The sequence below is a fragment of the Ciconia boyciana genome, chromosome 5 (genome assembly GCF_034638445.1).
Source record: "Ciconia boyciana chromosome 5, ASM3463844v1, whole genome shotgun sequence".
Lineage (NCBI taxonomy): Eukaryota > Metazoa > Chordata > Aves > Ciconiiformes > Ciconiidae > Ciconia > Ciconia boyciana.
In genome coordinates, this window is record NC_132938.1 from 47,501,843 (window position 1) to 47,529,365 (window position 27,523).

Here is a 27,523-nt window from a genome sequence, read left to right on the forward strand (position 1 = left end):
TGCTAAAAAAGGGTGTCTTTGATATTCGGATGCTTAGCTCAGTTTTTGATCACGCCATGCATTCTTGCACCTCTTGATCCTCTGACCTCTGTTTCGGCTTGCTCCTGTTCTCCCTTGAAGGTGCTCTAGGGATCTCTGGGGCCCGAGAGACCTGTTGTGCCATATGGGTCTTACACACGCCTTAAAAGCTAGTTCTACCCTGGAAGCAATAGTGTGAACAGGCTAGTTCACTGTCCAAGCCCATGCATACATGGTTCTCCACCCTGAGAGTTCTGGCTGAACATTTTCCAACCATTTTTCCAGACTGAGGCATTAGTAATTCACTTAACATAAACCAGCGAAGAGTATACCTCATTGAATAGTGTAGACTGTACTTGCAGACTTTAACCAAATGTGCAAGGTGATGTAGTAGTAAACTAAACAGATGATCCTTCCTGAGCAATTGCATTGGTACATCACAGTGGACTGGTGCTGGAATCACACTATCTTTATAAATACTGAATTGCACTGTAATTGTTTTAGCAAAATAGTGAGTTACAAGACTAGTATTTTTGTCAGTAACTGTGTGGAAATAAGAGATAATCTGCCACTATTCAGCAATGACATTATAAACTGAAGCGCACAGCACCCTTGTTCCTTCAGTCTTACTCAAACAGATTACAGTCAGTGTTAACACAACTGTGAACACTGGCATAGGAATAAGGACTAATACTGCCTGGGAAAGAACTGACATTAAAGTATATCTATAAAGTAGAGGAGCCCAAGAACACCATATTTTGGTTTTGCCAATTCTTTATCAGCAATTTTCTGGCATGGGGTATATTCCAGGAATATAGAAGTTCTTGTGATCTTTAAGAAGAAGGGAAACAGATCCAGGGAAATTATAAATGTCCATTTTAATTCAAGTTATTTCAAAAACACGTGAACAAATTACTCTTCCTTGTCTGAGTCAATAGAATAATGGCTAGGTAAGTAACAGTCAAGGATCTGTAAAGAAGAAATTGTGTCTGACCTGGATATTAGAAAGAAAACTGACCTGTTTTCTTTCCAATAGCAGGTATTGGGGTCGTACACATCATAAATCTTGACTTGAACAACTGTATCAGATGTTACGTAAAAGCTGGGAGAATGCAGTCTAAATAAAACCACTGTAAGACAGAGCGAAATTGTACTCAAAAGAGTAATCAATTGTTCCCTGTCAGGGTGAAAAGAAGTATTTTACGAGATTCAAAAAAATTAATAAAGGCCAGTATCATACAGCATTTTCATAAATGATTTACAATAATAAGAGATTATGTTTATTAAATTTGCAGATGACATCTGGCTGGAAAATGCTGCCAACTTGTTGGAGGACAGGGTTAACATAGATAGCAAAATTAGAGAAATGCCTTAAGGGGGAAAAAACCTGTTAGACAGCAAGCTCTGACATTTGGGTAGGAATAAACAATACAGGACAGGGAAAAAGCAGGCTAAGTAACAGTTCTAAGATCAAATCTGATAAATAGTAGACAAAGAAAGGTGGAAGGGAGAAAAGAGAAATTATGGTTGCAATCTGAACACGTTAACAATATCAAGCCGTGATGGCAAAAAGTGTCATACTATCATGTGTAACTATGAACAGAGCTTGCAAATTGGATGAAAAAAAAATCCTTCTGCTGCTCTTCTTGTTTTCTATAAGACTGTAGCCTGACTGCCACGTCTAGTTTTACTAGACAGAGCTAGCCCACTTAGAGCTCAGGAAAGAGCGAGAAAAATGATGAGCACATTACAAGCAAGGGAAGACTGCAGGAGCTGGGGTTGTCTAATACACTGAAGAGAAGACTAAGGGGAGGTTCAGACAACATGCTTTGCACTCATTCCTCATAGGGAATTTCCTTTCGACATTAAGGCTTTCTAGCAGGACAGGTAATTAGAAGCTGGTTAGTTTGCCTAGAAATGTTGTGAAACCTACTTCTTTTATTTATTTTTTTCAAAGACACAAGTTAGACAATAACTGTCAGAAGTGATTTACATATAGATGAACTTGCTTTGGGTAGAACAATGATTGGGTAGTTTTACCATGATGTTTCAATGTAATAAATATTGCCATACATAAGTTTTAAGATTCGAATATGCTACATAGGAAAGTAAATATTCAGAAAATGCCCAAAGTTATTTGGAAACGAACTTTGAACCTCATACTTAGCTCATATTGCAACACCACAAGTTACAGAAATGTAATGTTTACTTGCAGAGTTCCATACAACTGAACTAAAAAACCCCCAAACTTCCCCAACTATTCACTAGTCATGATTTCTACATTATGTTCTTGCAACTAAACAAACAGTTTAGTAACAAACACAAGTAATTTATTTTACAGCACCTTTTTTCCCCCCCTATATTTCCTTCAAAATTCTGAAGTGATTGGAAGATAAAGGTTTTATGTAAACTGATGACTTGAAAGAATAATGCTTCTAAATAAAAAAATGCTTCACATCTTCATGTGTAACAATTCCATAAAGAATATTCCAAGACATATTTTACATTCAAGTCAGTAAGACAGAATGTTATAATTAAACAAATCAGCTTGCAAATACATACAGTGTTACAGATTAAGAATTAAAATCCATTTATCCATCATCACAACAGTGAACTGAAATTTATGATGACATGAAGTTTAGTACCTGAACCAGAAAAAAAAAAATTAGTAACTATAAAATCATTTAGCTTTATTTAATAAAATCCTTTGATATTCTTACTGTTCCAAAAAATGCAGAAACAAACATTTCCAGATTTTCTTTCATGGCAAATGGGAACATTTAGCAAAGGTCTTCTTTTTGACTTGCCTGAAGCAAGTTAGGGTAAATGTTGGACATGCATTTTGAAAATTATTATGTATTGCGATATACCAATATTGTCTTTCTGATTATATTAAACAGTAGCACCATCTACTGGTCCAGAAGATCCTTTCAAACTTTAGAAAAAGCCGTGGAGAGTGATCCAGCCAAAATGATGCAAAATGCTACTGAGAGTAACATGTAGTTTTTCAGTCCCTGGATAGCCAAAGGTAGAGAAAAAGAAAAATATCATATTGTCATAATAGGTACCACTTCAAACACACACACAAAAGTAAAATAAAGAACTAGGGGTTCATTTTATGACATTAATACATCCATTACATGAAATGGTAAATTTTATACCATTTTATTTCATATATATGGTATATTATTTCATATACATTGTAACATATTTGCTGTTCAAAACAGTTTAATACAAGTAATCTATGATGCCATACACTTAGTAAAATATTCCCAATTTTTAAAATTTAAAAAAATATTTTTGAAGGCCTTTGTCTATTTTCAGATTATTTTTAAGCAGTAAGCACTTATGCAGAGACTATTCTAAAATGTATGAAAAGGATGAAAGATTTGGTGAGTCACAAAGATTTGGATAATGAACATGATGGTCTTCTAGTGCGGTGCAACATTAATCTGCAGAGAGAGAGAGAACTTCTAGTTCCTGATCCAAGGATGCCTAACACATTTTACACAGTCACCAAAGATATTGGGAAAGATGATCTCTAATGGCAAATTAGGTACCAATGGATCCTGGACAGATTAGCTAAGGGAACCTGAGGATTACACTGCTAGCATTCAATGCTTCAAATTCCACTAGAAAAATAATTCCTGCCATATATATTCCTGCCATTCCTGGTCTCTTCTCCCAAGTAACAAATGATAGGACGAGAGGAAATGGCCTCAAGTTGCGCCAGGGGAGGTTTAGAATGGATATTAGGAAATTTTACTTCCCTGAAAGGGTTATCAAGCATTGGAACAGGCGGCCCAGGGAAGTGGTGGAGTCGCCATCCCTGGAGGTATTTAAGACGTTTGGATGAGGTGCTTAGGGACATGGTTTAGCAGTGGTCTTGGTAGTGTTAGGTTTACGGTTGGACTCGATGATCTTAAAGGTCTTTTCCAACCTATACGATTCTGTGTGATTCTGTGTGATACATGTTAACATCCAGTAGAGTAAATTAGCCTGTTCTAGGCAATCACTGCCATATCACTTTAGGAATCTCTACGTTATACTGTAATTACCAAGGCCAACTAACCTCTGTCTCATTTTTTGGTCCTTTGGTGAATCCAACTCTAAGTCTAATCTACTTGTCTATGTGATTATTAGGATAACTGCTCATTCCCCTGCCCCCTGGCCCTGCTACAGTCTTCACTTATTCCCACTGCTGCTTGTACAGTTATGGAATTCAAATCTTCATTCCTGTAAAAATTGTTCACAGTTTTTCACAGTTCTTCATCTTTCTTGGAAAACTTAGTATTGCATGATATGACTTTCAGCTTGATAATGCAATACTTGTAAGGAGGAGAAATCTAAGAATACAGCTGTATACTAAGTCATGCTATTCCTAGAGCCAGAGACAAGCGAGAGAGACAGTAAGAGACCTAATAAGATTACCTTGATTTCTTTAAATACAAGGACTCCCCACATTGCAGCAACAAGGCCAGGACCCTAAAGAATAAGATTCATTTGTACATTACAGCATTTAATTAAAGTGTGCTGCCTTCTCATTATTGTTCTCAGGGTGGTTGAATTTTGTTTGGACAACAAATTTAGGCCTTTCCATTCCATATAATTACAGCAGTCATGGCAAAAGCATAAACGTCACTGAAATCTTTACGAACTAAGAGACAATAAAATCTTCAAGAAGGGATAAAGAGGCAAGAGACTGGTTTTTTTCAGAGAAGGCACAATTTATTTCTAAATGACACTGTGGAGTCTGCACTGGCTGTTATACATGCTTTTAGCAGGCTCCAAACAATATGCCTCACTTAGTCCAAACTACGGTCCACAATGTTACCACATTTCAGAGGACTATTCAGGTTTATTAATAGCTAAATATTCCTAACATTTCCTTTATTAGCATGACTAACTAGTTGGACAAAGTTTGATTTTATCACTCAGTATGATATCAAGAGACAGGAACATAAATGTATTTCCTGTATAGCAGGCATCTGGACAAAGCAAAGCCAGACAGACAGACAGGTCAGGAAAACTACTGATTATCCTGTGATGTTGTCATACAGATTTCCTAGCTAACAGCAAACAGTGATACACAACAATAATTTTCAGGCACTCCTGGTAATACAGTTTTTCCCCTGTGGGAGCAATGATCTGAATTTTCATGACTGATGAGAAAATATTATCTGAATATGAAGTGAAAACTGGCTCTGTTAATGCTTCCCATTAGAGCTGCTCTCAGAAACACTTGACAGATGTTTGGACAGTGATCGTCCTCTCTCCATCTTCAGTACTGCTGATAGGACACAGATTTAGGCCAGCAGGAAGCAGTGTCTCATGCTGAATGTATTTGTGGGTGCTGTTTCCTAGTGAAATTGCCAACTATTATTTGAATAATAGCTAAGGAGTTATTTCACTTTCTAGATAATGTACGCTGCAAGAGAAATGCATTTTAAAAATGAAACAAATTGTTAAAGGGAGGTGATGAATACCTGTCTGAAATTCTCTCTAGGATGAAGTAAAGCAGCAGTTGCGAGCCTGTGGTCCAGATAGGCAGTTTCTCATCAGTGCTGTCCTTAAATTTTTCATTTTGTCATTTTACATCCTTGTCCTTTAGGCATACTGATAACTGAGTTACTAAAGCTGCTTTCCATTAATCCTTCAATTTCTAATTAGAATGATCCCAAGTCTTTTATTTCATTGCATACTGCAGAGTTTATTCTGATTTACTGCATCTTGAGGCAAAGCTTAATCCCTATTAACGTTGTTTCATTAGTTTGCTTCCAAAATACAGCTGTTCAGCAAAACTTTGAGTTTGATATTTATGAACTCTCATTTGCCAGAAGTTACCCACCTTTGCAGCACCATCTAGTAGATTGGCAAGAAAGTAAAGGCAAAGTTTATTTTTACTTGGTGAAGGAATTTATGCAGCTTCTGGAAATTAACAGTGCTTTAAAGGTACAGTATCATAAATAGGAATAAAGCAGACAAAACAGGCCAACCTATTTATCCCTCATTTGCATAAAAGCATTTTCAGCAATACATAATCTGTTCTGTGCGTTCAAGAACTGTAAAAAGAAAAAATACCTGACTTAACTAAGCAAAATGACTGCTAGAGGATAAAAATCACAAATGAAAACATCCAGAACAAAATGTATTTGCTGGAATGAAAGTATAAAATGTTTCTTCTTTTAATCACTTCAGTTTACTATTTAATATTGATATAGCTCTGGTTACAGAGCTTTGGCTTTTAAATAACCTAAAGACTCACACTTTCAATTCCTCTGTTTTTTTATGCTTGGCATTTGCCAAGATGGTGCTTGTCACAGTCATGTATGTTCCTAAAAAACCAAAGGTTAGCACAGACAAGCAGAAGAAGAGGCAATGTATACTCTTGATTAAAATGCTCTAGACACATCATAATTTCAACTTAATTCCACAAATGGGGGAGGAAAAAAACCCCTTCACTTTTAATTCTAGTCACAGATTTTATTTTTTATATACTTACTGCAGTAATTATTGGAAAGCTGACCACAGCACTGAGATAGTGATTGGCTATGAACCAGCAGCAATTGGCTATTGCCCAAAGCACACCAGAAACAAACCCTAGAAAAATAAATCCCAATCAAAAACATGCACAGCAAGGTATAGATAGCAATTTGTGGAACATTTATATTTATAGCATAATACAGAAATTGTATGTATGTTAGTATGTTAACTACTTTAACAAGCTGGCTCTGATAATCTAAACCAAAGCTCAAGGGATAAAATCAGTTACTCCAACTGAAGTAGCAAATTAATTAAAGTTCACAATTTTCTGGGCAATGTGCTCTCCACTCTGGCAGAGTCACTTTTTGAAAATCCGCTGTATGCAATATAATTTTGTTCTAATCTGAAATTAGAACAAAATTTATCATTGTTTCCTAACCTTAATTAATTAACCTAATAGGAGCAATCTTCCAAAAGAGACAAAAAGTCAAATGAAGAGACTTGAAAGGCAAACCACAGTTCCAACACATAGCTCAAACTAATCACTGCAAAACGGTCAGAAGTAGTAACTGAAATTAATTGATAATTTAAAAACTAGTCATACCTGGCAATATGGCTTGGGGATAAACATTAGGTTTATTTTTTCTGACTACACAGTAGATCAAAAAGTAGACGGTACTTGTAAGAAATATTCCACTGAAGTGTGCAAAAACATAATCTAAATCTGAAAGAGAAATTACAAAATTATATTAGTTTAAAACATTGGTTATTAATTTTAACCAAATTTATTTCACTGATAGCATTCACATAGACAAAAACACATAAGGTGCTACTGTTAACAACCCAAATTCAGTTGTGATTGTGACAAATACAGCTGCCAGTCTGACTGTGGATGGATTTGGTCAATCGCACATATATTAAACATGAATTAACTGCTGCATTGACCCTAGGATTTATCACAAGCTTTTATACATTTCTGTGAGTTGTTATTTTTGGAACTCTATTAGTCAAACTACTGAATTAATTTATTAAAAACTTAAGAAAATCCTGACGTGAGGCTACAAAACTGGGGTGGGGATTTTACATAATTACATCCTCTCCTGACCATCGACATTTGTATTCCTGTATATAGCCTTGTTTCTTTTCTGTACATTTAAGGGCAAGACAACTGCACATACTGTGTAAGCTAAACACAGCACAGTTTTGTCCTTTTTTTTAATCTTGAAGAACCTATCACAATTTTGATCATTATAATCATTAACAATAATAAATCCTTTATGGAGTTGGTATGTGCTAAAGAGAATATTTCCAACATGGTAAAGCAGAAGCACGTAGCAAGGTGATCTCTGTCTCCTTGGAGTTGTAAATCCTCAACAGGAAGTGCAGCTACAGTAATGATAACATCTGTTTTGTCTAGCTGGGGAATATATAAGTTGCAGTATTCAAGAGAAATTGTATGTGACATAAACAATTTCTTAATGGCAACATTACGCGGTCTCAGCAATACGCTGCTCTTAAGCTGCTGCTAGTATTACCTGATAGACTATACACTAAATCTTAAGGAAAATGTTTCTGGGGAAATGTTGTTTGAAACTGGTGATTAGGCTTATGTTAAAAGGTTTCAATTTCAAAAACTACAAGGTTTTAATTACTTACGTTGTTATATATCTCCTCTGCTCATCAGTTATGATCAAGCTTCTCCTCTTCCTTTACTGGTGTACTAAATAGGCAATTGGTACAGCTTGTGCCCTTGTTTACCTCATGTTCCAGGCATATGAGCTTTGTATTTTGAGAATGCTAGCTATGTTTCAGAAAGCTTTAAATACTGTGAGTTAAGTATGATATCCTCTGGGCTGTTTCTCACTCTTCTTTTAATGGTGCAATTCACCTCTGGGAAAAAGGGAGTACTAGTACTATGATTACAACAACATACAAGGTAGTGCAGAACTGGTAAGTTGTCATAGTATATTTCCAGGTGTATCAAGAATTTCACTCTATGCCTTTACGAAAGCAGGAGACCACAATATACTGATGAAATAAAGTAGAAGCAACCTATTAGCCTTTACCAAATTGACTTGCTCCTGTGTACATAGTTTCATTTCTTCTTCCATGGTCCTTGATGTAAAGTACTGGTACAAAACTGGAACCGTAGAGTATTCCAGCTACTACAGCCAGGCTACATCCTCTTTAAAAAGAGCAAAAATCAGAGAAAATAGCCTAGTGTTAATTAGGGAAGTAGACAATACACTTAAGTCCAATATTGCAGTTAAAGACTGCGTATCATACGAAAATTGCTAGCAACACTATAAAAATAATACATTTTAGCACATCTTTATTTTCTAGTGTAGAAATTATTCAACATAGTAACTTAGTTTTCCTGTACTTTGTGGCCAAGTAACACAGACAATTCCTGCCCAAAGAGCCTGCAGTCTAGATTAATGACAACAGAAATCAACTAACAAGGATTTCCTGAAAGGAGAGCTAGGAGAAAACAAACAAACAAAAAATTAAAATGCTCCCACCATCAGCTTCACTGTTGCAGTCTATATATTCTTTATAACTATTCCCAGGTTCATTGCCTCCATGGTCCCCTTCTCCACCTCCAGATTGTTGAGTTCTTGGCTGTCTCCACTCCCCACACTGTCCCCTTGCTAGCTGCTGCTTCCACCTTGGAGCACTTCTGCTATCTCCTCACCATACTAGCATGCCTTCTCCAGATGTATTCACTTGGAATCCACACCTGGAAGCATGTTATTAGCATGCTGGAGTGCTAATCAACCAGTTGATAAAAAACAGCTCTGTAATTACTTAGTTGCTATTGCTATTTACTTTGCAAATGTTGTACTTTTGTAGTAGCAACTAATACTTGATAAGGTAAAGCACACTCAACAGTGTGAAGGAAAAAAACTAATAAACTGAGCAGCTATTCATATAGAGATATGCACACTAGACTAGTACTTTAAAAACTGTTAGTGCATGACTGTGCTAGGAAAACCACAGGACACAAATTCTGCTCTTCCTCTGTGTTAACCTACTTTCTCTAGCTACTTGGCCTGCACCAGTAAAAGAACTCTTAATAACTTACATGAGTCTTTTTTTTGCAGGAGAAAGTCTGTTCACCCATGAGTCATCAGAGGTATCTTCAGGAACATTAATAGACTGCAAAAAACCAAGAGTTTTCACTCAGGCTTTTAGTTTTGGTTTTTTTTAATCTCAAACACTGTATTAAACAGAACAGTTTTGGTCTAAGAAAATAAAATGAAAATGGAAAGAGAAACAATAGGATTTTACATAAATACTCTGAAGAAAGGAGAAATATGTATTTTTTTAAAATAACAAAATAATAATTTGATCTACCTACATCAAAGTTTACAAGTACAAGTTTGGATATGGATTTTGGGTTTACTACACAATAGAGCACTCACTAGCATTTTTTTTTAATCTGCATGCAGGTAGATCTGACTTTCGAAACTCGTTCTTCCGTAAATGTGATGAATGATTTAATCTGTAGATTTTATTTATGATGTGTTTTTGCCTTCTGTTGATAGCTCTGGTGTTACCATTAGAATACCATTAGAATATTAGGACTATTTGCAAACAGGGAAATTAATATTCTTGTCTGCAGCATAAAGAAATTGCAACATCCCTTTATTATAACCCTGCAACCAGATTGTCTTCTGTGATATGCTCTGGTAGACTGGAACCTCTAGTGAGCATTGAGCACAGCTAGAAAATTCCGAGGGGTTCTCTGTTCAGGTAGCAATTGAGTTTTGATGCATCACTGTGCTGGTTTTGGCACAGTGACTACAAGACTAAGGTACAATGGTAGTAGGAGCCTACTGTTCTCCAGCTTTTGTTGCATACTTAGGGCTCCCAAAGGAGTGACAGCCAATCTGGCACCCCTCCTTGGACTCCAACCTGTGCCACAGCTGATGCTGAGAATCAGCGACTCTTGACAGCCTTGTGACCCTGTAATGTGGCAAAAATCTGGTGGATAAGTTATACACCCTGTTGCCTTTCATCTAAGCATCCTCCTAGTTTTACAGTTAAGTTTTAATTAAAACTGCTTCCTCTTTTCAGATAGGAAAGTAATACACTCTGCCTTTTATGTAACCTCTGTCATAATGAAAAAGGACTTTAAGCCATTTAAAGCTGACAATAGAGGAAGAACACTTGGGAAAACCTTTTCTGTTGCTCACATTCGACTGGATATACAAGATCCACAAATGAAATACAATCAATGCATATTTATGTAGTTTTATGTAGTCTACCACAAATCCTAGCAAAGCTGGTTAACATTAAGCAAATTTTTTGTTTTTCAATGGATATGTGCTTTCACTGCTGTAAAATAGCAACTGTATAGTACTTACACTTTCTCTCAGTAAAGGCGTACTTTCTAATGAAGCTGAAGAACTCTGGACTTCAGTTTTTATAAAAAGAAATATGACAGCACTCAGAAGAGAAAAATACACCAATAAATACCATGTCAGCTCATAAGGACATAACATTTAGCGTCCAGAGACAAAAGTTATATTTGGAGGCATATTACTTTATTTTCATTATTGCCCTAGAGTCACTTCAATATATTTTTAAAATGCAATTGCTTTTAACGGTCTTAACAAACAACTTAAGTGAAAGTAAGTAAATAAATTAGTCTTTGTATCACTTTATAGATCTCTTCTATGTAATGGGATTGAAATGTCTCCTTTTTACAGTGTGTAGTTACAACCACATGCTAACAACAGTTGCTTTAGTTAACAGTGCCCTTTTGTACTAAACCACACATACAATGGAACATCTGCATGAAAATTCTATATGGAACAACTTAAACCTGCACAGATTTGGCTCTGTGCTCAAGGAAAAATGTTAACTTTTAGTCTGCTATCATATGCAAGCGAGGGAATACTGCTCCTACAGGGCCTCACGTGTACATGGAAGGAGAAGGGGTATTGCTGAGTGGTGCTCCAGTGCACTAAATGAATAAAATGAAGAAGAAAGGGTAACATTACTACTTGTACCCGCAGCTCCAGTAAATCAGGTAAATACATGTAATCAGAACTGGCAGGATCTGTTTTTTATTTTTATGCAAGATATTTTAATGATTTAAGAATTCCTTCTCACAGCAGTTGTCCTGGTTTCAGCTGGGATAGATTTAATTTTCTTCCTAGTAGCTGGTATAGTGCTGTGTTTTGGATTTTAGTATGAGAATAATATTGATAACACACTGATGTTTTGGCTAAGTGGTGTTTACACTGGTCAAGGACTTTTCAGCTTCCCCTGCTCTGTCAGGTGCACAAGAAGCTGGGAGGGGGCACAGCCAGGATAGTTGATCCAAACTGGCCAAAGGGCTATTCCATACCATATGATGTCATGCTCAGTATAGAAACTGGGGGGAGTTGGCCAGGGGGCAGCGATTGCTGCTCAGGGACTGGCTGGGCATTGGTCAGCGGGTGGTGAGCAGTTGTATCACTGGGGTTTTTCTTTCTTTGGGGTTTTGTTCCCCTCTCTCCCTCTCTCTCTCTCTCTCTCTCTCTCTCGTTGTTTTCCTTCTCATTACAATTTTGTTGTTGTTCTTGTTCCAATGATTAAATTGTTCTTATCTCAACCCACAAGTTTTCTTACTTTTGCTCTTCTGATTCTCTCTCCCCCATCCCACCGGGGGGGGGGGGGGGGGGGGCAGGTTGAGCAAGCGGCTGTGTGGTACTTAATTGCCGACTGGGTACTTAATTGCTAAACCACAACAGTCCTTTTTTGGTGCCCAGTGTGGGGCTTGAAGGGTTTGAGATAATAACAGATTAACCAGAGCGTATTAAGGAATTTAGATCTGTTAGTAGTTGCGGGCCACGATATTGATTCATCTGTTCTCGATATTGGTTTACCTGATCTGCACCATGCTCATTTTTTTGCTGTACATGTTAAAGATCAGTGTTGGTTTTTGCAGTTTGCTGTGCTCTGCTATGATTGGTGATGTTTTGCCTGTGAGATTTGTTATTATAACAGTGACCTTGGGTTTATTTTGGTATCTAAGTGCTGTACTGAAACCATTACTGTATGTCGGGTACCACCTTATGGAGACAATTAGCAATTATACTTCTTCCTCTGAGAGGTTTTTTATGGAGGAAATACAAAATGACACCTTCGCTACTTTCTTCTACAATGTTTCCTCCTTCATTACAATAACTTTTCAGTATCTTGAACATCCTTGGGTAGTTAAGATACATCTATTGGTATTGCTTGGGAATACTGTTTCGATTTTGTCCAAGATTAGTAAACAATTTAAGAATATCATGCAGAGATCTGCCCCAAGGCCGGATAGTTATGAGTGGCAGGGTGTGTGGGATAGCATGGGCAAATGCGCAGGACGGTGGGCACCTCCAGTGTTTTGGAAATTCACCCCTGAACAAGTGCAGAATCCTGAAAAATTAGTAGAATATTTGGAATAAGTATGTTGTCACTCTGACAATTCTAGGGAGACACAAATCACTGCAATGTGCTGGGGCCTGGCCCATGCCTCCTGAGCCCTGTTCAACACTATTCAGAACCCTCAAGGATCTGGTGACAAAACGACAGACACCGTGGCTACTCCAGCCCCTCCTGCAACAGGCACTGTGGCTACTGCAGCCCCTCCTGCGACAGGCACTGCGGCTACTCTGGCCCCCTCTGTGACAGGCACTGTGGCTACTCCGGCCCCCCCCCGCGACAGGCACTGCAGTCACTACAACCCCCCTGCGACAGGCACTGCGGCTGCTCCAGCCCCTCCCTGTGACAGGCACTGCAGTTCAACCAGGGAACCAACCTGTGTCAGCATCAGTCGCCCCTATACACAAAAAGAAATCCTGGAAGCGAAAGTCAGCTTGTTTAGAAAGGGAAGATGAAAGACCAGGGCCATCACAAGGAGAGGAAGAGGAAGAACTCGTGGATGAGATGGGAAACTACCCAATCCCTACCCCTGAGTGAGCTGTGAGATATGCTAAAAAATTTCAGCCGTCGTCCAGGCAAGCACGTTGTCACCTGGCTGCTCTCATGCTGGGATAGTGGGGCCAGTAGCCTGTAATTAGAGGGTAAGGAAGCCAAGCAGCTGGGATCCATTTCTTGGATGGGATCCATATGGGATTCATAGGGAAGGGAGCATTGACAAAGCGATTGGAAAAGGGGCACCAGCCCTCAGCCTCTGGAGGCAACTCCTGTCAGCTATGAAGGAAAGATATCCCTTCAAGGAAAATGTTATATATTGCCCAGGGAAATGGACCACCATGGAGAAAGGTATCCAGTACCTGAGGGAATTAGCTGTGCTGGAGGTGATCTATGGTGACCTGGACAACGAGCAGTTACCCAAAGATCCAGATGAGGTCCAGTGCACACGACCCACATGGTGGAAGTTGGTACGGAACACACCATTGTCGTGTGCCAACTCATTGGCAATACTGAACTGGAAAGACGGAGAGGGTCCAACAGTGGATGAAGTGGCTAGCCAGCTCTGGGAATATGAAGAAAGAATCTCTTCCTCCCTTGTCTTGGCTGTGGAGAAAGTGTCCCAGAATGTCCAGCAACTTGAAGAAGATAGGTCCTACTTTCCACCTGTACAGACCAGTATCTCAGCTATTAGGAGTCAGCGTTCCTCTGCTCAAGAGAGAGGATATATGGGGTACACACCAGGGGGCACCCTATGGTTTTACCTGCGTGACCACGGAGAGAACATGAGGAAGCGGGATGGAAAATCTACCTCGACCCTAGAGGCACGGGTACGTGAGTTGCAAGGAAAAACAGTCACCAAAGGGGGTTCTTCCAGGAAAATTGCTGCTCCGGTTTCCAGTGGGCAGCTCCCCAGAAAGACTGAAAGGGCTGATCTTACTCCTGATTTTAATGAAGCAGCTCCTCACTTGTATTTACAAGAAGTGGGTAATGAATATTATGACCAGGACTAGGGCGGCCCTACCTCCAGCCAGGGGGAGGAAAGGGACAACTGGGTTTACTGGACTGTGTGGATTCAATGGCCTGGCACATCAGACCCACAGGAGTATAAGGCTCCAGTAGACACCAGTGCACAGTGCACCCTAATGCCATCAAGCTATACAGGGGCAGAACCCATCTGCATTTCTGGAGTGACAGGGGGATCCCAACAGCTGACTGTATTGGAGGCTGAAGTGAGCCTAACTGGGAATGAGTGGCAGAAGCACTCCATTGTGACTGGCCCTGAGGCTCGGTGCATCCTTGGCACAGACTGCCTCAGGAGAGGGGATTTCAAGGACCCAAAAGGGTACCGGTGGGCTTTTGGTATAGCTGCTTTGGAGACGGAAGAAATTAAACAGCTATCTACCTTGCCTGGTCTCGCAGAGGACCCTTCTGTTGTGGGGTTGCTGAGGGTTGAAGAACAACAGGTGCCAATTGCTACCACAACAGTGCACTGGCAGCGATATCGCACCAACTGAGGCTCCCTGGTTCCCATCCATAAGCTGCTCCGTCAAATGGACAGCCAGGGAGTGATCAGCAAGACTCGCTCACCTTTTAACAGTCCTATATGGCCAGTGCAAAAGCCTAACAGAGAGTGGAGACTGACAGTAGACTATCGTGGCCTGAATGAAGTCACGCCACCGCTGAGTGCTGCCGTGCTGGACATGCTGGAAGTTCAATACGAACTGGAGTCAGAGGCAGCCAAGTGGTATGCTACAATTGATATCGCTAATGCGTTTTTCTCAATCCCTTTGGCAGCAGCGTGCAGGCCACGGTTTGCTTTCACTTGGAGAAGCGTTCAGTACACCTGGAACCGACTGCCCCAGGGGTGGAAACACAGCCCTACCATTTGCCATGGACTGATCCAGACAGCACTGGAACAGGGTGAAGCTCCAGAACATTTGCAATACATTGATGACATCATCGTGTGGGGCAATACAGCAGAAGAAGTTTTTAAGAAAGGGGAGAAAATAGTCCAAATCCTCCTAAAAGCCAGTTTTGCCATAAAACAAAGTAAGGTCAAGGGACCTGCACAGGAGATCCAGTTTTTAGGAATCAAATGGCAAGATGGACATCCTCAGATCCCAATGGATGTGATCAACAAAATAACAGCCATGTCTCCACCAACTAGCAAAAAGGAAACACAAGCTTTCTTAGGTGCTGTGGGTTTTTGGAGAATGCATATTCCAAATTACAGCCTGATTGTAAGCCCTCTCTATCAAGTGACACGGAAGAAGAACAATTTCAAGTGGAGCCCTGAGCAGCAACAAGCCTTTGAACAATTTAAATGGGAGATAGTTCATGCAATAGCCCTTGGGCCAGTCTGGGCAGGGCAAGATGTAAAAAATGTGTTCTACACCACAGCCGGGGAGAATGGCCCTACCTGGAGCCTCTGGCAGAAAGCACCAGGGGACACTCGAGGTCGACCCCTAGGGTTTTGGAGTCGGGGATACAGAGGATCCGAGGCCCGCTATACTCCAACTGAAAAAGAGATATCGGCAGCATATGAAGGGGTTCGAGCTGCTTCAGAAGTGGTTGGTACTGAAGCACAGCTCCTCCTGGCTCCCCGACTGCCAGTGCTGGGCTGGATGTTCAAAGGGAGGGTCCCCTCTACACATCATGCAACTGATGCTACGTGGAGTAAGTGGGTTGCACTGATCACAAAACGGGCTTGAATAGGAAACCCCAAACGCCCAGGAACCTTGGAAATGATCATGGACTGGCCAGATAGCAAAGATTTCAGAATATCATCAGAAGAGGAGGCAACACATACTGAAGAGGCCCCACTGTATAATAAACTACCAGAAAATGAGAAGCAACATGCACTATTCACTGATGGGTCCTGTCATATTGTAGGAAAACATCAGAGATGGAAAGCTGCTGTATGGAGTCCTATACAACAAGTTGTAGAAACTGCTGAAGGGGATGGTGAATTGAGCCAATTTGCAGAAGTAAAGGCCATCCAGCTGGCTTTAGACATTGCTGATTGAGAAAAGTGGCCAGTGCTCTATCTCTATACTGACCCATGGATGGTGGCAAATGCCCTGTGGGGGTGGTTACAGCAATGGAAGCAGAACAATTGGCAGCGCAGAGGCAAACCCATCTGGGCTGCAGCACTGTGGCAAGATATTGCTGCCTGGGTAGAGAACATGGTTGTAAAAGTACATCACATAAGATGCTCACATACCCAAGAGTCAGGCCACTGAAGAACATCAAAACAAGCAGCAGGTGGATCAGGCTGCTAAGATTGAAGTGGCTCAGGTGGATCTGGACTGGCAACATATGGGTGAATTCTTTATAGCTTGGTGGGCCCATGACAGCTCAGGCCATCAAGGAAGAGATGCAACATATAGATGGGCCCATGATAAAGGGGTGGGCTTGACCACAGACACTACTGCACAGGTCATCCATGAATGTGAAACGTGCTGCAATCAAACAAGCCAAGCAGTTAAAGCCTCTGTGGTATGGAGGGCGATGGCTGAAATATAAATACGGGGAGGCCTGGCAGATCGATTATATCTCACTCCCACAAACCCGCTGAGGCAAGGGCTATGTGCTCACAATGGTGGAAGCAACCACTGGATGGCTGGAAACATATCCTGTGCCCCATGCCACCGCCCGGAACACTATCTTGGGCCTTGAAAAGCAAGTCTTACAGCAACATGGCAACCCAGAAAGAACTGAGTCAGACAACAGGACTCATTTCCAAAACAACCTCATAGACACCTGGGCCAAAGAGCGTGGCACTGAGCGGGCATGTCACATCCCCTGTCATGCACCAGCCTCTGGGAAAATTGAACGATACAATGGACTGTTAAAGACTACACTGCGAGCAATGGGTGGTGGGACATTTAAACATTGGGATACACATTTAGCAAAGGCCACCTGGTTAGTCAACACTAGGGGATCTGTCAATCGAGCTGGCCCTGCCCAATCAAAACTTTTACACACTGTCAAAGGAGATAAAGTCCCTGTAGTGCACATAAAAAACATGCTGGGGAAGACAGTCTGGGTTACTCCTGCCCTGGGCAAAGGCAAACCCATTCATGGGATTGCTTTTGGTCAAGGACCTGGGTGCACTTGGTGGGTGATGCGAAAGGATGGGGAAGTCTGATGTGTACCTCAAGGGGATTTGATTTTGGGTTAGAATAGCCAATGAACTAAATGGTATGGTGTTAATTGCTATATAATACTCTATGTCATCACTTTTACAGTTACTATACACCATATCAACAGTATTTCATTAAGAATCACCCAGATTAATGAAGAATGAACTCTGATGAAAAGTGCAGCAAAGTGCAGCAGTGATAGAACCAGAACGGGCTTCAGCATGCAACAATCCAACACCGCACACCATCTCTCCTGCCCTGAAAGACCGTTAGGACAGATGGAGCCCAAAGACATGGACGAAATGAACTCAACGGACATTTTAGAGGGATGGCCCATAGACCAAGGGAATGATATCTGTGCATATATATCAAAAGACAGGAAAACTGGTGGTGATTAACTGGAATGTATTAGAAAGGGTAGAACCTGGGCATGACGTAGATGGTATAGAATGAGGGGTGGATACTGTCCTGGTTTCGGCTGGGATAGAGTTAATTTTCTCCCTAGTAGCTGGTATAGTGCTGTGGTTTGGATTTTAGTATGACAATAATATTGATAACACACTGATGTTTTGCCTGTTGCTAAGTGATGTTTACACTGGTCAAGGACTTTTCAGCTTCAAGGACTTTTCAGCCCAAGAAACTGGGAGGCGGCTCAGCCAGGACAGCTGACCCAAACTGGCTAAAGGGCTATTCCGTACCATACAATGTCATGCTCAGTATATAAACTGGGAGGAGCTGGCCAGGGGGCAGCGATCGCTGCTCGGGGATTGGCTGGGCGTCGGTCGGCTGGTGGTGAGCGGTTGTATCACTGTTTTTTTTTTTCCTTGGGTTTTGTTCCTCTCTCACTCTCTTGTTCTTTTCCTTCTCACTACAATTTTTTTTTTTTTTGTTCCAATTATTAAATTGCTCTTATCTTAACCCACAAGTTTTCTTACTTTTGCTCTTCTGATTCTCTCTCCCATCTCACTTGGGGGGTGAGGGTGAGCGAGCGGCTGTGTGGTACTTAATTGCCGACTGGGGCTAAACCACAACAGCTGTAAACAGAATGTCTCAATTCGAAGAGTGATTAATCTCCTGCTGAAGGAATAAGGACAGATAGAAAAGGATGTCAGTTTCCTCCAGAGGGACTAGGCAAACATGCACAGGTTCCACACAGGAGGCTAAAATGAAATACCTGCTTCTGAGCTCTGCAGAGCAACATACACAGGCTTTGTTCAGCTTGCCAGGAAAACTTGTTTGGTCAGGATCTTTTTCCCTGTTGATCACTTCTCCATGATATCTCAGAAACAGGCAGGAAGCAGATGGTGAACTGAATGAATTCATCAGTCAGGAATAGCAGTACTGCTACTATTTTGTGAGTACCTCACAAAATCACATGCTACATGTAACGACAATGGGTAAAAAGCTGCGGAATCTTAAGAAAGAGGAAGAGTGTAAACAAAATTCATGAAGCTAAGGCAGCAGCTCTCTCCTAGCAATCAAGAATGGCTCCATCATCTCCATGTTCTTAACACCCTTCTTTCCTAAAGGCATTATGTGCATCTGCTGTTTAGCATGCTCATGGCAAACCTACTGCCCCTAGGTTTTAGGACCACTGTTATGTTCCTAGAAAGACCTTCCTGGCCACCCAGTTGGAAAGCAAGAACAATGCTACATAGCAAAGACCCTCTTTCCTCTGTGTTTGGACCAAAATGTGCACTCATACAAATAAACAAAAAATAAGAGTAGAATTCCTTCTGAAGATCCCAAAGGAAGGCACTGTTTGGGAGTTGTAAGTGGGGCTTAAGAGTTACAAGACAGGGAGCTATGAAGGACAAGACATAATGCAAAGCCTCTGGCTTTTCATGGACCTGCAAGGATCTGGGAAGGGGTCCTGTGGCATATTCTACAGTTAAGAGGAAGGAGTTGTACCGCTGACTGAGTGAAGTCAGATCAGAAATCTCACAGAGATTTTCTCACCAAAATTCTTCTAGTCAGTTTTTCCTCTGTCAAAAAATTTAGGGAAAGTGAAACATTTGACTAACCTAGCTAGGAAGACAATCAGTGCATCACTGCTTTGCCTTGAACATGCCTACCAGCATAAAAATATATTTCTGTGTTTATGAATAACCATTTTGCCACTGTATTGGATATCACGTATGTTTCTATTCTGAAATACAACACTGACCAGCTAGGTATGGATAGCTCATCGGCTAGGTATGGATAGCTCATGAATTCTGCAGTAAATCAATTTGCAAAAAATACTTCAATACATCTGCCCTCTAGTTAAATTGTTCCTGTGGTTATTAAATATATATTTTACATTACAGAAATTTATTATAAGAATAAATTTTTACCTTAATAGTGAAAGTCCAGCTCCAATGTAATTTAAGATTGGTCTTGATACGTCTTCTGGGTCAATTCCAAACCAACCAAACCTGGAACATTTAACCAGTTTCACTTTGTTGCACTGACTGCATACAAATAGTTAAATTATAACACAGTCTTGGAAATCTTTACTCTTGTAAATAATTCTGCTTAAGTTTATATTTGCAATATTGGATCGGTGCTTCAGTTGGCTTGTAAAAAGCTACGTCTACTTTACAAAAATAATCTTTAAACTAATTTAATTTACATTGATTTTTTTTTTAATCTGGGTATTTAAAACTTGAAGTTAATTTAAATTATTTTATCAGTCCATGCTGTAGAAGAAAAAAAATACAAACAGTGTACTAGTTTTACATTAACAAATACATTATTTATTCACTCAATTATGTTAATGAACATCACTGGATTCTTCTTATTGAGACAGAGGAAACACAAAAAGATAAAATAATTAACCTGAGTACTTTCCACTGAGGGAAAAAGCTATATATGATAAATCCTCTTTATTGGTGATAGTGTTTTCACTGCAGTTATTAATGAAGAATTGGCAACATTAATTATGTATGACTTAAGACTCAAACATACTCACCTTGAACTTGCCCAACCCATCAGCAAATTAAAAGAAGCCCATATCAAAAGACCAAGAGCTAAGCCAATAGTTTTAACAATAGGGACAACTGTAATATTGCCTGAAATACAAAAAACAAAATTAAAATCAGTTAAAAACTAGAACGTGACCTTGTATATTTTTTCTTTGGATTCTGTGACTGTTCAGAAGGCAAAGAAATTTAGGCAATTACAAGGTGGCAGGAAAGAGTGTTTTTTAAAAATAAATACATTAAACACGGACTTTTCCTCAATATCATTTTTAAAGTTATTTTTGGTGTGAATTTGCTGCTTATTTCATAAGCATAATAAAATAATATTTGCTATAAGGGTACAGCTCCATTAATACTGAGACTTTAAAAAGCTAAATAACTATCAAGTAACTACTACCTTCTATATGGAAAAGTTTTTATCACTGTTTTTTTATGAAGAGTTAGGATTAATTTGTGTTTCAAGAAATATAATCTCTTTACCCTTACCTGTAGCCCACACGAAACCCCCAACCATAGCCAGAGGCCAAAACCGGGGGCAATTCTGGATTAAATTGACCACCAAAGAAACTATCCATATGGAGGCACAGAGAATCCATTGGAAGAACATGCCTATGGAAAAATCAAATGCACACAATAGAGAACTTGTAGAATACTGCATGTGTGAATCTCTTAACATACTATGTTTTAGACAGAATAGTACAGAAAAAAAACTTGAAAGGTGGCCACCTCCTTTGGAATTTCAGGGAACCATGTTACAATATATTCAAAGGATGTATTTTAGGGTGGGGTGTTATAATTCTGTCAACCTTTTCCTTACCATGCATTCTTTATACACAGCTGCAAAAGACACTTTGCAGGACAAAGTTTACACAAGCTGTGAATCTCAAACACATGAAAATTTTGGCAGGCTTCTGACAAAGAGGATATTCAGTTACTGCAAACTTCTCCCACCACCCTAGTAGCAGCTAACAAAGATCATTGCACAGGACAAAACTCCTTCAAGGCCCAGGGCTCAGACTTTTCCACTAATCCAGGACATTGAGGATGATAAAAACTTTGGACAGATCTCTTCTACCTTTGTAGATTCTCCAAGGGTCAACTAGGCAGAACAGTTAACTTTATGTCAGCTGAGCTAAGACTTTTGCTTTAAAGTCTAGCCTTGTCTTGTTAGGACCATATTTGGCGCAAAGAAGAGCGAGAGGTTATATCCAGCCTGTAATGCAGATACTATCATTGCAGTAACATACCGGCAGATTTATTCATGTAGGGATCTGGTAATTGACTATGCTTCATATAAATGTGCAAATAAAACATGAACCTAGTACAGTAAAGTGATAAAATTCCAAGTAGGAAATAGAAGCGATTGTTTCCTCTTACCGAGTCACCACATAAAAGTATTAAAATTTCAATTTTTGATTGTTTTTATGTTAGGTCCACAACTGAAAGGCAATACTCCAAAGTCCAACAACTTTTACAGTATAAATAACACTGTATGTATTTGAGAGTCCCTACAAGGGTAGAAGGAAGGACATTTCACTTTCCATTGTGAAGTGCTTATGAAATGCACATCATCACTGTTAAAGTGCACAACACATAAAAAGGCTCTTCTAAAGACCTGCACATATTGAACCAATACATTATTGATTTATACCCTAACAATAGCAAAGTAAATTAAAATATGCTCAATGGATTAAGGCTGTGATGATATTTATAACTCCAGACAGAGAAACTCTCGTATTTGCTGGTAAAATATTATTCCTATTAGCAATAATACCCAAACCAACAAAAGAATATAACTAAGTTTACCATCACCAGTATCAAATTTCTTAACAGGCACAAAGTTTGTCCCAAACAGAAGGACAGCTACTGTGGAAGAGGTAAAGCCAATAGCTAGATCTGTTCCACTGCTGATGTTAAAGGTACTGTAAACTTTCTCGATGTTCATCTTTGTTCTGAAGGTGCCTCTTTTTGTGGAGTTGTTTTGCTGTGGGTCCTGACAGATTCTGAAATCAGAAAGTGGAATTAAACATGTGGAATATTAAATAATACCAACCTAGTTCAGAAATCTGAAACTTAAGGGACCCTACTTATCAATCTCTCAAAAGCTGGAAAGAACTGGAAAGTATACTGTAAAATCCCATGAAAAGCTGCCATAAAACATGAATGAACTTAAGAACAGATGCACAAAAAAATAACTATTGTGTGTTTCACAATCAGCTTCACAGAAAAGCATGTCTGAAAACACACAGCAACGTGAATGCAGAGATGCACTCAAAGGTTATGAGGACTTGAATCTGTGAGGCCTATGGGAAGACCTCATGCTTTAGGGAAATGCTCTATCAGAATATTCCTTATTCCTGTAGCCAAAGTGGGGTCACACTGGGGTGTGTAAAAAAGCAGGGGTTAGACAAAATCTTAATTGGCAGAAGAAGCTATAGCAATTTGCAGCCCCACTGCCCAGAAGTCAGGAACAGATGCAGAAATTCTATAGATGCCATAGCGGGATCAATATAGCATCATAAGGTAACCACAGGGATCGCTCTAGCTGATACAAAATGTGAATAAAGGCTCATTTTTTCTGTGGGGAACAAAGGGAGAAGCTGCCTCTAAAGTTTCTTCATTAATTCCACATAACTATAGTAAGACAGGCAAAGATTTTTTTAAATCCCATAATACAATTATCCCCAATACAAAAATCCCCAATACAATCCCCTTTTTAAAATTTTTTTTAGTGGGAGATTCATCTTGAGGTTACACTCAACAGAAACACCACATATATACTTTTGATATGGATTATGACTTTGACAGAAAAGGTGGCTCTCAGGACAACTATAGTAACATGATCTTTGCATGCATAATCTTAACACCACACTCAAAACACTACATACAAGAAAAGAGTTTGGAAATTTAAGTTCAAATGGCAACAGGATACTTAATATGCTGTGAGTATAAAGGGGCATATTTATAGAGATATGCATGCAATCCTGTAGTCAAAGTAATGCTATTTATACGGAATCAAATGACATCCTAATGCAGTTTGACGTTCACCAGAGTAGGTGGACTAGCTACTGCCTGGAGGAAAAAGGTTGAAATAGAATGGTGGAAATTTTGCCAAGTCTTGTAAAGGGTGCTGTGACTACACTTTCCGCACAAAAGGAAGAGCTGAGCTGCTGCACATTCTTTCATCTTATTTTACCCTCCAGTCTTACCTTCTCTGGAGTCCTTAGGACACTGAAAACTGCATCTGCTGAGGTTGTGCTTTTATCTACAGTTTCAGCAGGGCCATCAGTGTCGGCTGAAATTAATTATTTGCATTAGCAGGTGAAAAGTTCAATCCCACAACTAATATAACCATTTAGTTTCTATAATTTTTCCCCTTGAAAGATGTCAGTATATTTTTAACTTCAGTACTTAGGAAAAACACAGATGACATTTAGAAGACATATCATGAAGGTAAAACAGCACAGATATTTCCATTTATCTTATATCTATATATCCATTTATTTTCTCCTTCACTCTTCATCTTTCTTGCCTACTTAGAGGATAAACTTCTCCAGGAAGTCTTAACTGTATTTAAGACTCTTCTATAAAGTATGTTTTACCTAGGACCTGTAGACACTGAGCAGTGCAAATAATAATGCTGGATTTCTTCATAGACTGACTTCACAGGCTAAGAAACACTGTGACATCACAAGAATGGATTAAGATAGGTAAAGACTTACATTACCTATCTTCATTCCATCCAACTTGACTTACTGAGTTAATAAATTTAATTCATGTAGTGGAGAAATAAGGCACAAGAGCTTGCTTTTGCACAGGAAGAACTTCATGCTGTTAAGGACACAGAAATAAAGCTGATTACACTGCACCTCTATAAATGCAGGACTCTGTACTTTAGCCTTTAAATAAGTAAGTCATTATGCAGGTGAAATACTAAGAACCTTTCAAATTTAAAGTGGTTTATCAGCCTTTTTGATTTTGTTAACGTACAGAGAAATGTTATTTTAAAAACATGTCGGTTTTGTATCTACTAAGAGAAAATCTGTGTGCTGCGGGGCAATATGCTTTTCTGCTTGCTTTTTATCTTCCAAAAATATCTATATTGTGCACATTGAAGACTGTTGCACAACTGGAGAACCAGAATTATGACACCACAAATGCAAAGGAAACACAACTTTCAATTAACCAAGGAAGAGTATGCTTCATTCAGACTATTTAAAACTCTGTAACTTTCCAAGGTTTGGGTCACTTAGTCCCCAAATTTGGCTAAATTTCAGACCCAACTTTCAACTCCATTTTAATGCCTTCAAGAGAAAGCACAACCAGACAAGGCCTGGAGCTACCTGCTCTAACTTTGATGATGCACTGCTTTAAGCAGGGAGTTGAACTAGATGACCTCCAGAGGTCCCTTCCAAGCTAAATTATTCTATGATTGTATGATCCAATGCCAAGAGCAAATAATGAACTGGCACACAGCATTAAGTTGACTATACTTTTTTGCACATGCTTGCACATACTTTGCACTTCAGAGAGTTTCAGAGAGCTCACTAAAAGCCTCTTCTCTTCTCTACAATCCTAGGTATTGCCAGACTGACTTGCAGCATACGGGCCTCCAAAGGTTTACAGCTACCAAATGCCAAACCAAAAACACTTGGTGCAGCTGCTGAGATGTTAGAATGTAGTGGTTGTATGTGAAACGGAAGCAGAGACAACTGAAATTGTTGCTGTTATTGAAGGTTTTTTTTCACTAATTAGCCCTCACTGAAGTGCACGTCAGGGTTCCCAAGCTGCAGAGGAATTATAATGGAATTTTGTTGGCACACATTGCCCTTATCCTACTAACTTTACTGGTTTACCTCACTGGAAGGTTGTGCTCTGTATTTTCACTGTTTCTTCAGAAATATGCTACCATTTTCTTTCTTCCCACAGAGACACAACAAATTATGATGCTCATTTAATGCAATAGCAACACCCTGCTACAGTCTCCGCAGACAGGCATGAAATCAAGAAGCCTGCCCTTGAGAGTTTCCATCTCAAGGTAGATCCACGGTGTTGTCAAGATCAGAAAGAAACTGTCTGCGCTAATTGAACGGGTATTTTTAGAGGTTGCGTGTAACGTTGACTCTTTATTTGCATGTTTCTCCTATCATCTATTTGCCATTAAGGGTGGATACTTTAATCCTTATTTTAGGAGACTCCTGTCAGTCCCAAGGTGGCTCAGTGATGTCCTCAGGTGACACCGCAACCCCTGACTAGCTGCCAGAGAAACGTTTCTTTGCCTCCCTAAGATGAACACTTTTGAAAGACGTTCTTCAGGCAATATTTTCAGTAAGCGCTATCACGCAACAAGGGAAAGTGCAGCTGAGCTCTCGACATTGGCGGGTGCTGCTTCTCCTACCGACGCCAACGCGCCCGGGCTTCCGCAGGGCAGGCCCGGGCTGCAAGCGGGACACGGCCCGCAGACGGGGCAGGCCAAGGCCGCCGCTGCAGGAAGTGCCAGCCGGCTGAGCAGGCCAGCTGCTCGGCAACGCACCCTGACAGGAAACTTAGGACCCCCCCTCCAGCCGGACACCTTCCTTTCCCCAGCGCCCTGTCCCCGCCTGACCGCCGCGGCATGTTTTACGGCGCTCCCCTCCCGCAGCCGGCGGGGCGGGAGGCGGCCGGGGACGGGCCCGCACCGGCTGATCCCTCTCCTGGGCCCTCCGTGCGGCCTCGGCCCTCGCCGCGCCGCCGCTGCCCGCGCCCCTCCGCCCTCCCGCCGCGCTCACGCACAGGCCTCTCCCGCCGCTCCGGCCTCCCGCCAGGGCCTGCGCCGCCCGCTGCACCGCCCCTCGCCCCGGCCGCCTCCTCCCCATCCGCTGCCCCGGCCGGGAAGGGGGTGGAGGCGAGCAGGCGGAAGGCGAGGCAGGCCTCCGCGCCGCTCTCGGCCGCCTTTCCCCCACGGAGGCCCCGCAGCCGGCAGCCGCCGCCGAGGCGCCCCCGGGCTGCGGAGCGGCGCTGTCATGGCGGCGGCCCAGCGGGGCTGTCCCGGGGTGCCGGCTGTCGGCGAGAAATGCTAAGAGAAGTCTTAAATTTAGGCACTCGGGGAGTGATGAAAGCGCCTTTGCCCCTCCCCGGTCTTAAACGGCAGCTGATGAGACTCATTTATTTTCTAGTGGAAGTGCACCTGTGTACTTCGTAGGCTGTTGCTGTTACCGTACTACCCACGGAGTAAAAGGCGCCCTGGCTTTGGCAGCGGGTGCCCAGGCCCACCCGCACGGTGCGAAGACAGGACTGCTACTGGAGGGGACAGGGCGGGCTCCTTGCGGCTCCTCTCTCGGCCCCGGGGCCTCCCTGCTGCCGGGAGCTGCCAGGGGGCTGGGGGGCCGCGGGCCCCCGCCGAGGGCAGCGGGCATCCGCATTTCCAGGCCACGCAGCGGCCGCTGGCCCTGTGGTGTGCAGCAGGGCAGGGCAAGCTCCCTGCCAGGTCAGGGCATCCAGGCTGGGCAGCCAGCAGACGGCGGGTTTTTTTTTCCTAAGCACAAAAATTACCGCCTTTTGCTCCAGGAAGCCTCCACGTTGTTTGACAACCAAAATCGAGTGGGAAAAAAAATCTTTTGCGTGATGTCAGGAGGAGATTTTTGCAGATTTCCCTGTAAGGATTTGACCCACACCACTTAAAGCTCAGACTATTAGTCAGCATGTTTAGTCACGAAGCAAACATTTCTCTCTGTCCTCTTGGAGTACAGTTTCCAGATGGCAGCCCAAATCGATCTTGTAAAGACAGCACAAGCCTTCTAAAGTAATGCTTCACATTTTGCAAATCAAATCTGCATTATCGATAATAAGGACACATGGTTTTTCTCCAGAGAATAAGTTCTCAGTCCCATGGACTTCGTAAAGCTAAGAGTGGACCATTTATCAATCATTTTAAAAATAAATGTCTGTCCATGTGACATTTAGAGAGATGAACTGCAGAAGGTCTCTATGGAAACAGTTTAGCTGTAGGGCATCCAAGAG

The 27,523-nt window shown here is 41.0% G+C and overlaps 1 protein-coding gene across 5 annotated transcripts; it reads right to left on the minus strand.

Annotated features, from left to right (window-relative positions):
• Positions 1–900: 900 nt before the first annotated feature.
• TMEM144 (transmembrane protein 144) lies at positions 901–26,452 on the minus strand. Of its 5 annotated transcripts, none has more exons than XM_072862548.1 (14): positions 26,297–26,452; positions 23,734–23,819; positions 22,331–22,527; positions 21,011–21,133; positions 20,515–20,614; positions 19,898–19,978; positions 11,427–11,473; positions 10,872–10,921; positions 9,587–9,660; positions 8,568–8,686; positions 7,106–7,225; positions 6,521–6,618; positions 4,450–4,503; positions 901–3,032 (listed from the first exon to the last, which is right to left on the minus strand). In XM_072862548.1, exons 3-14 carry the CDS (start codon positions 22,467–22,469, stop codon positions 2,949–2,951), a joined length of 1,089 nt encoding a protein of 362 aa, XP_072718649.1. In that variant the 5' UTR covers positions 22,470–22,527; positions 23,734–23,819; positions 26,297–26,452; the 3' UTR covers positions 901–2,948. The 5 variants fall into 5 exon arrangements, with proteins under 5 accessions (XP_072718649.1, XP_072718650.1, XP_072718653.1 ...); XM_072862549.1 differs by lacking the exon at positions 26,297–26,452 and adding an exon at positions 25,042–26,259; XM_072862552.1 differs by lacking the exon at positions 22,331–22,527.
• Between the last annotated feature and the right edge of the window lie 1,071 nt (positions 26,453–27,523).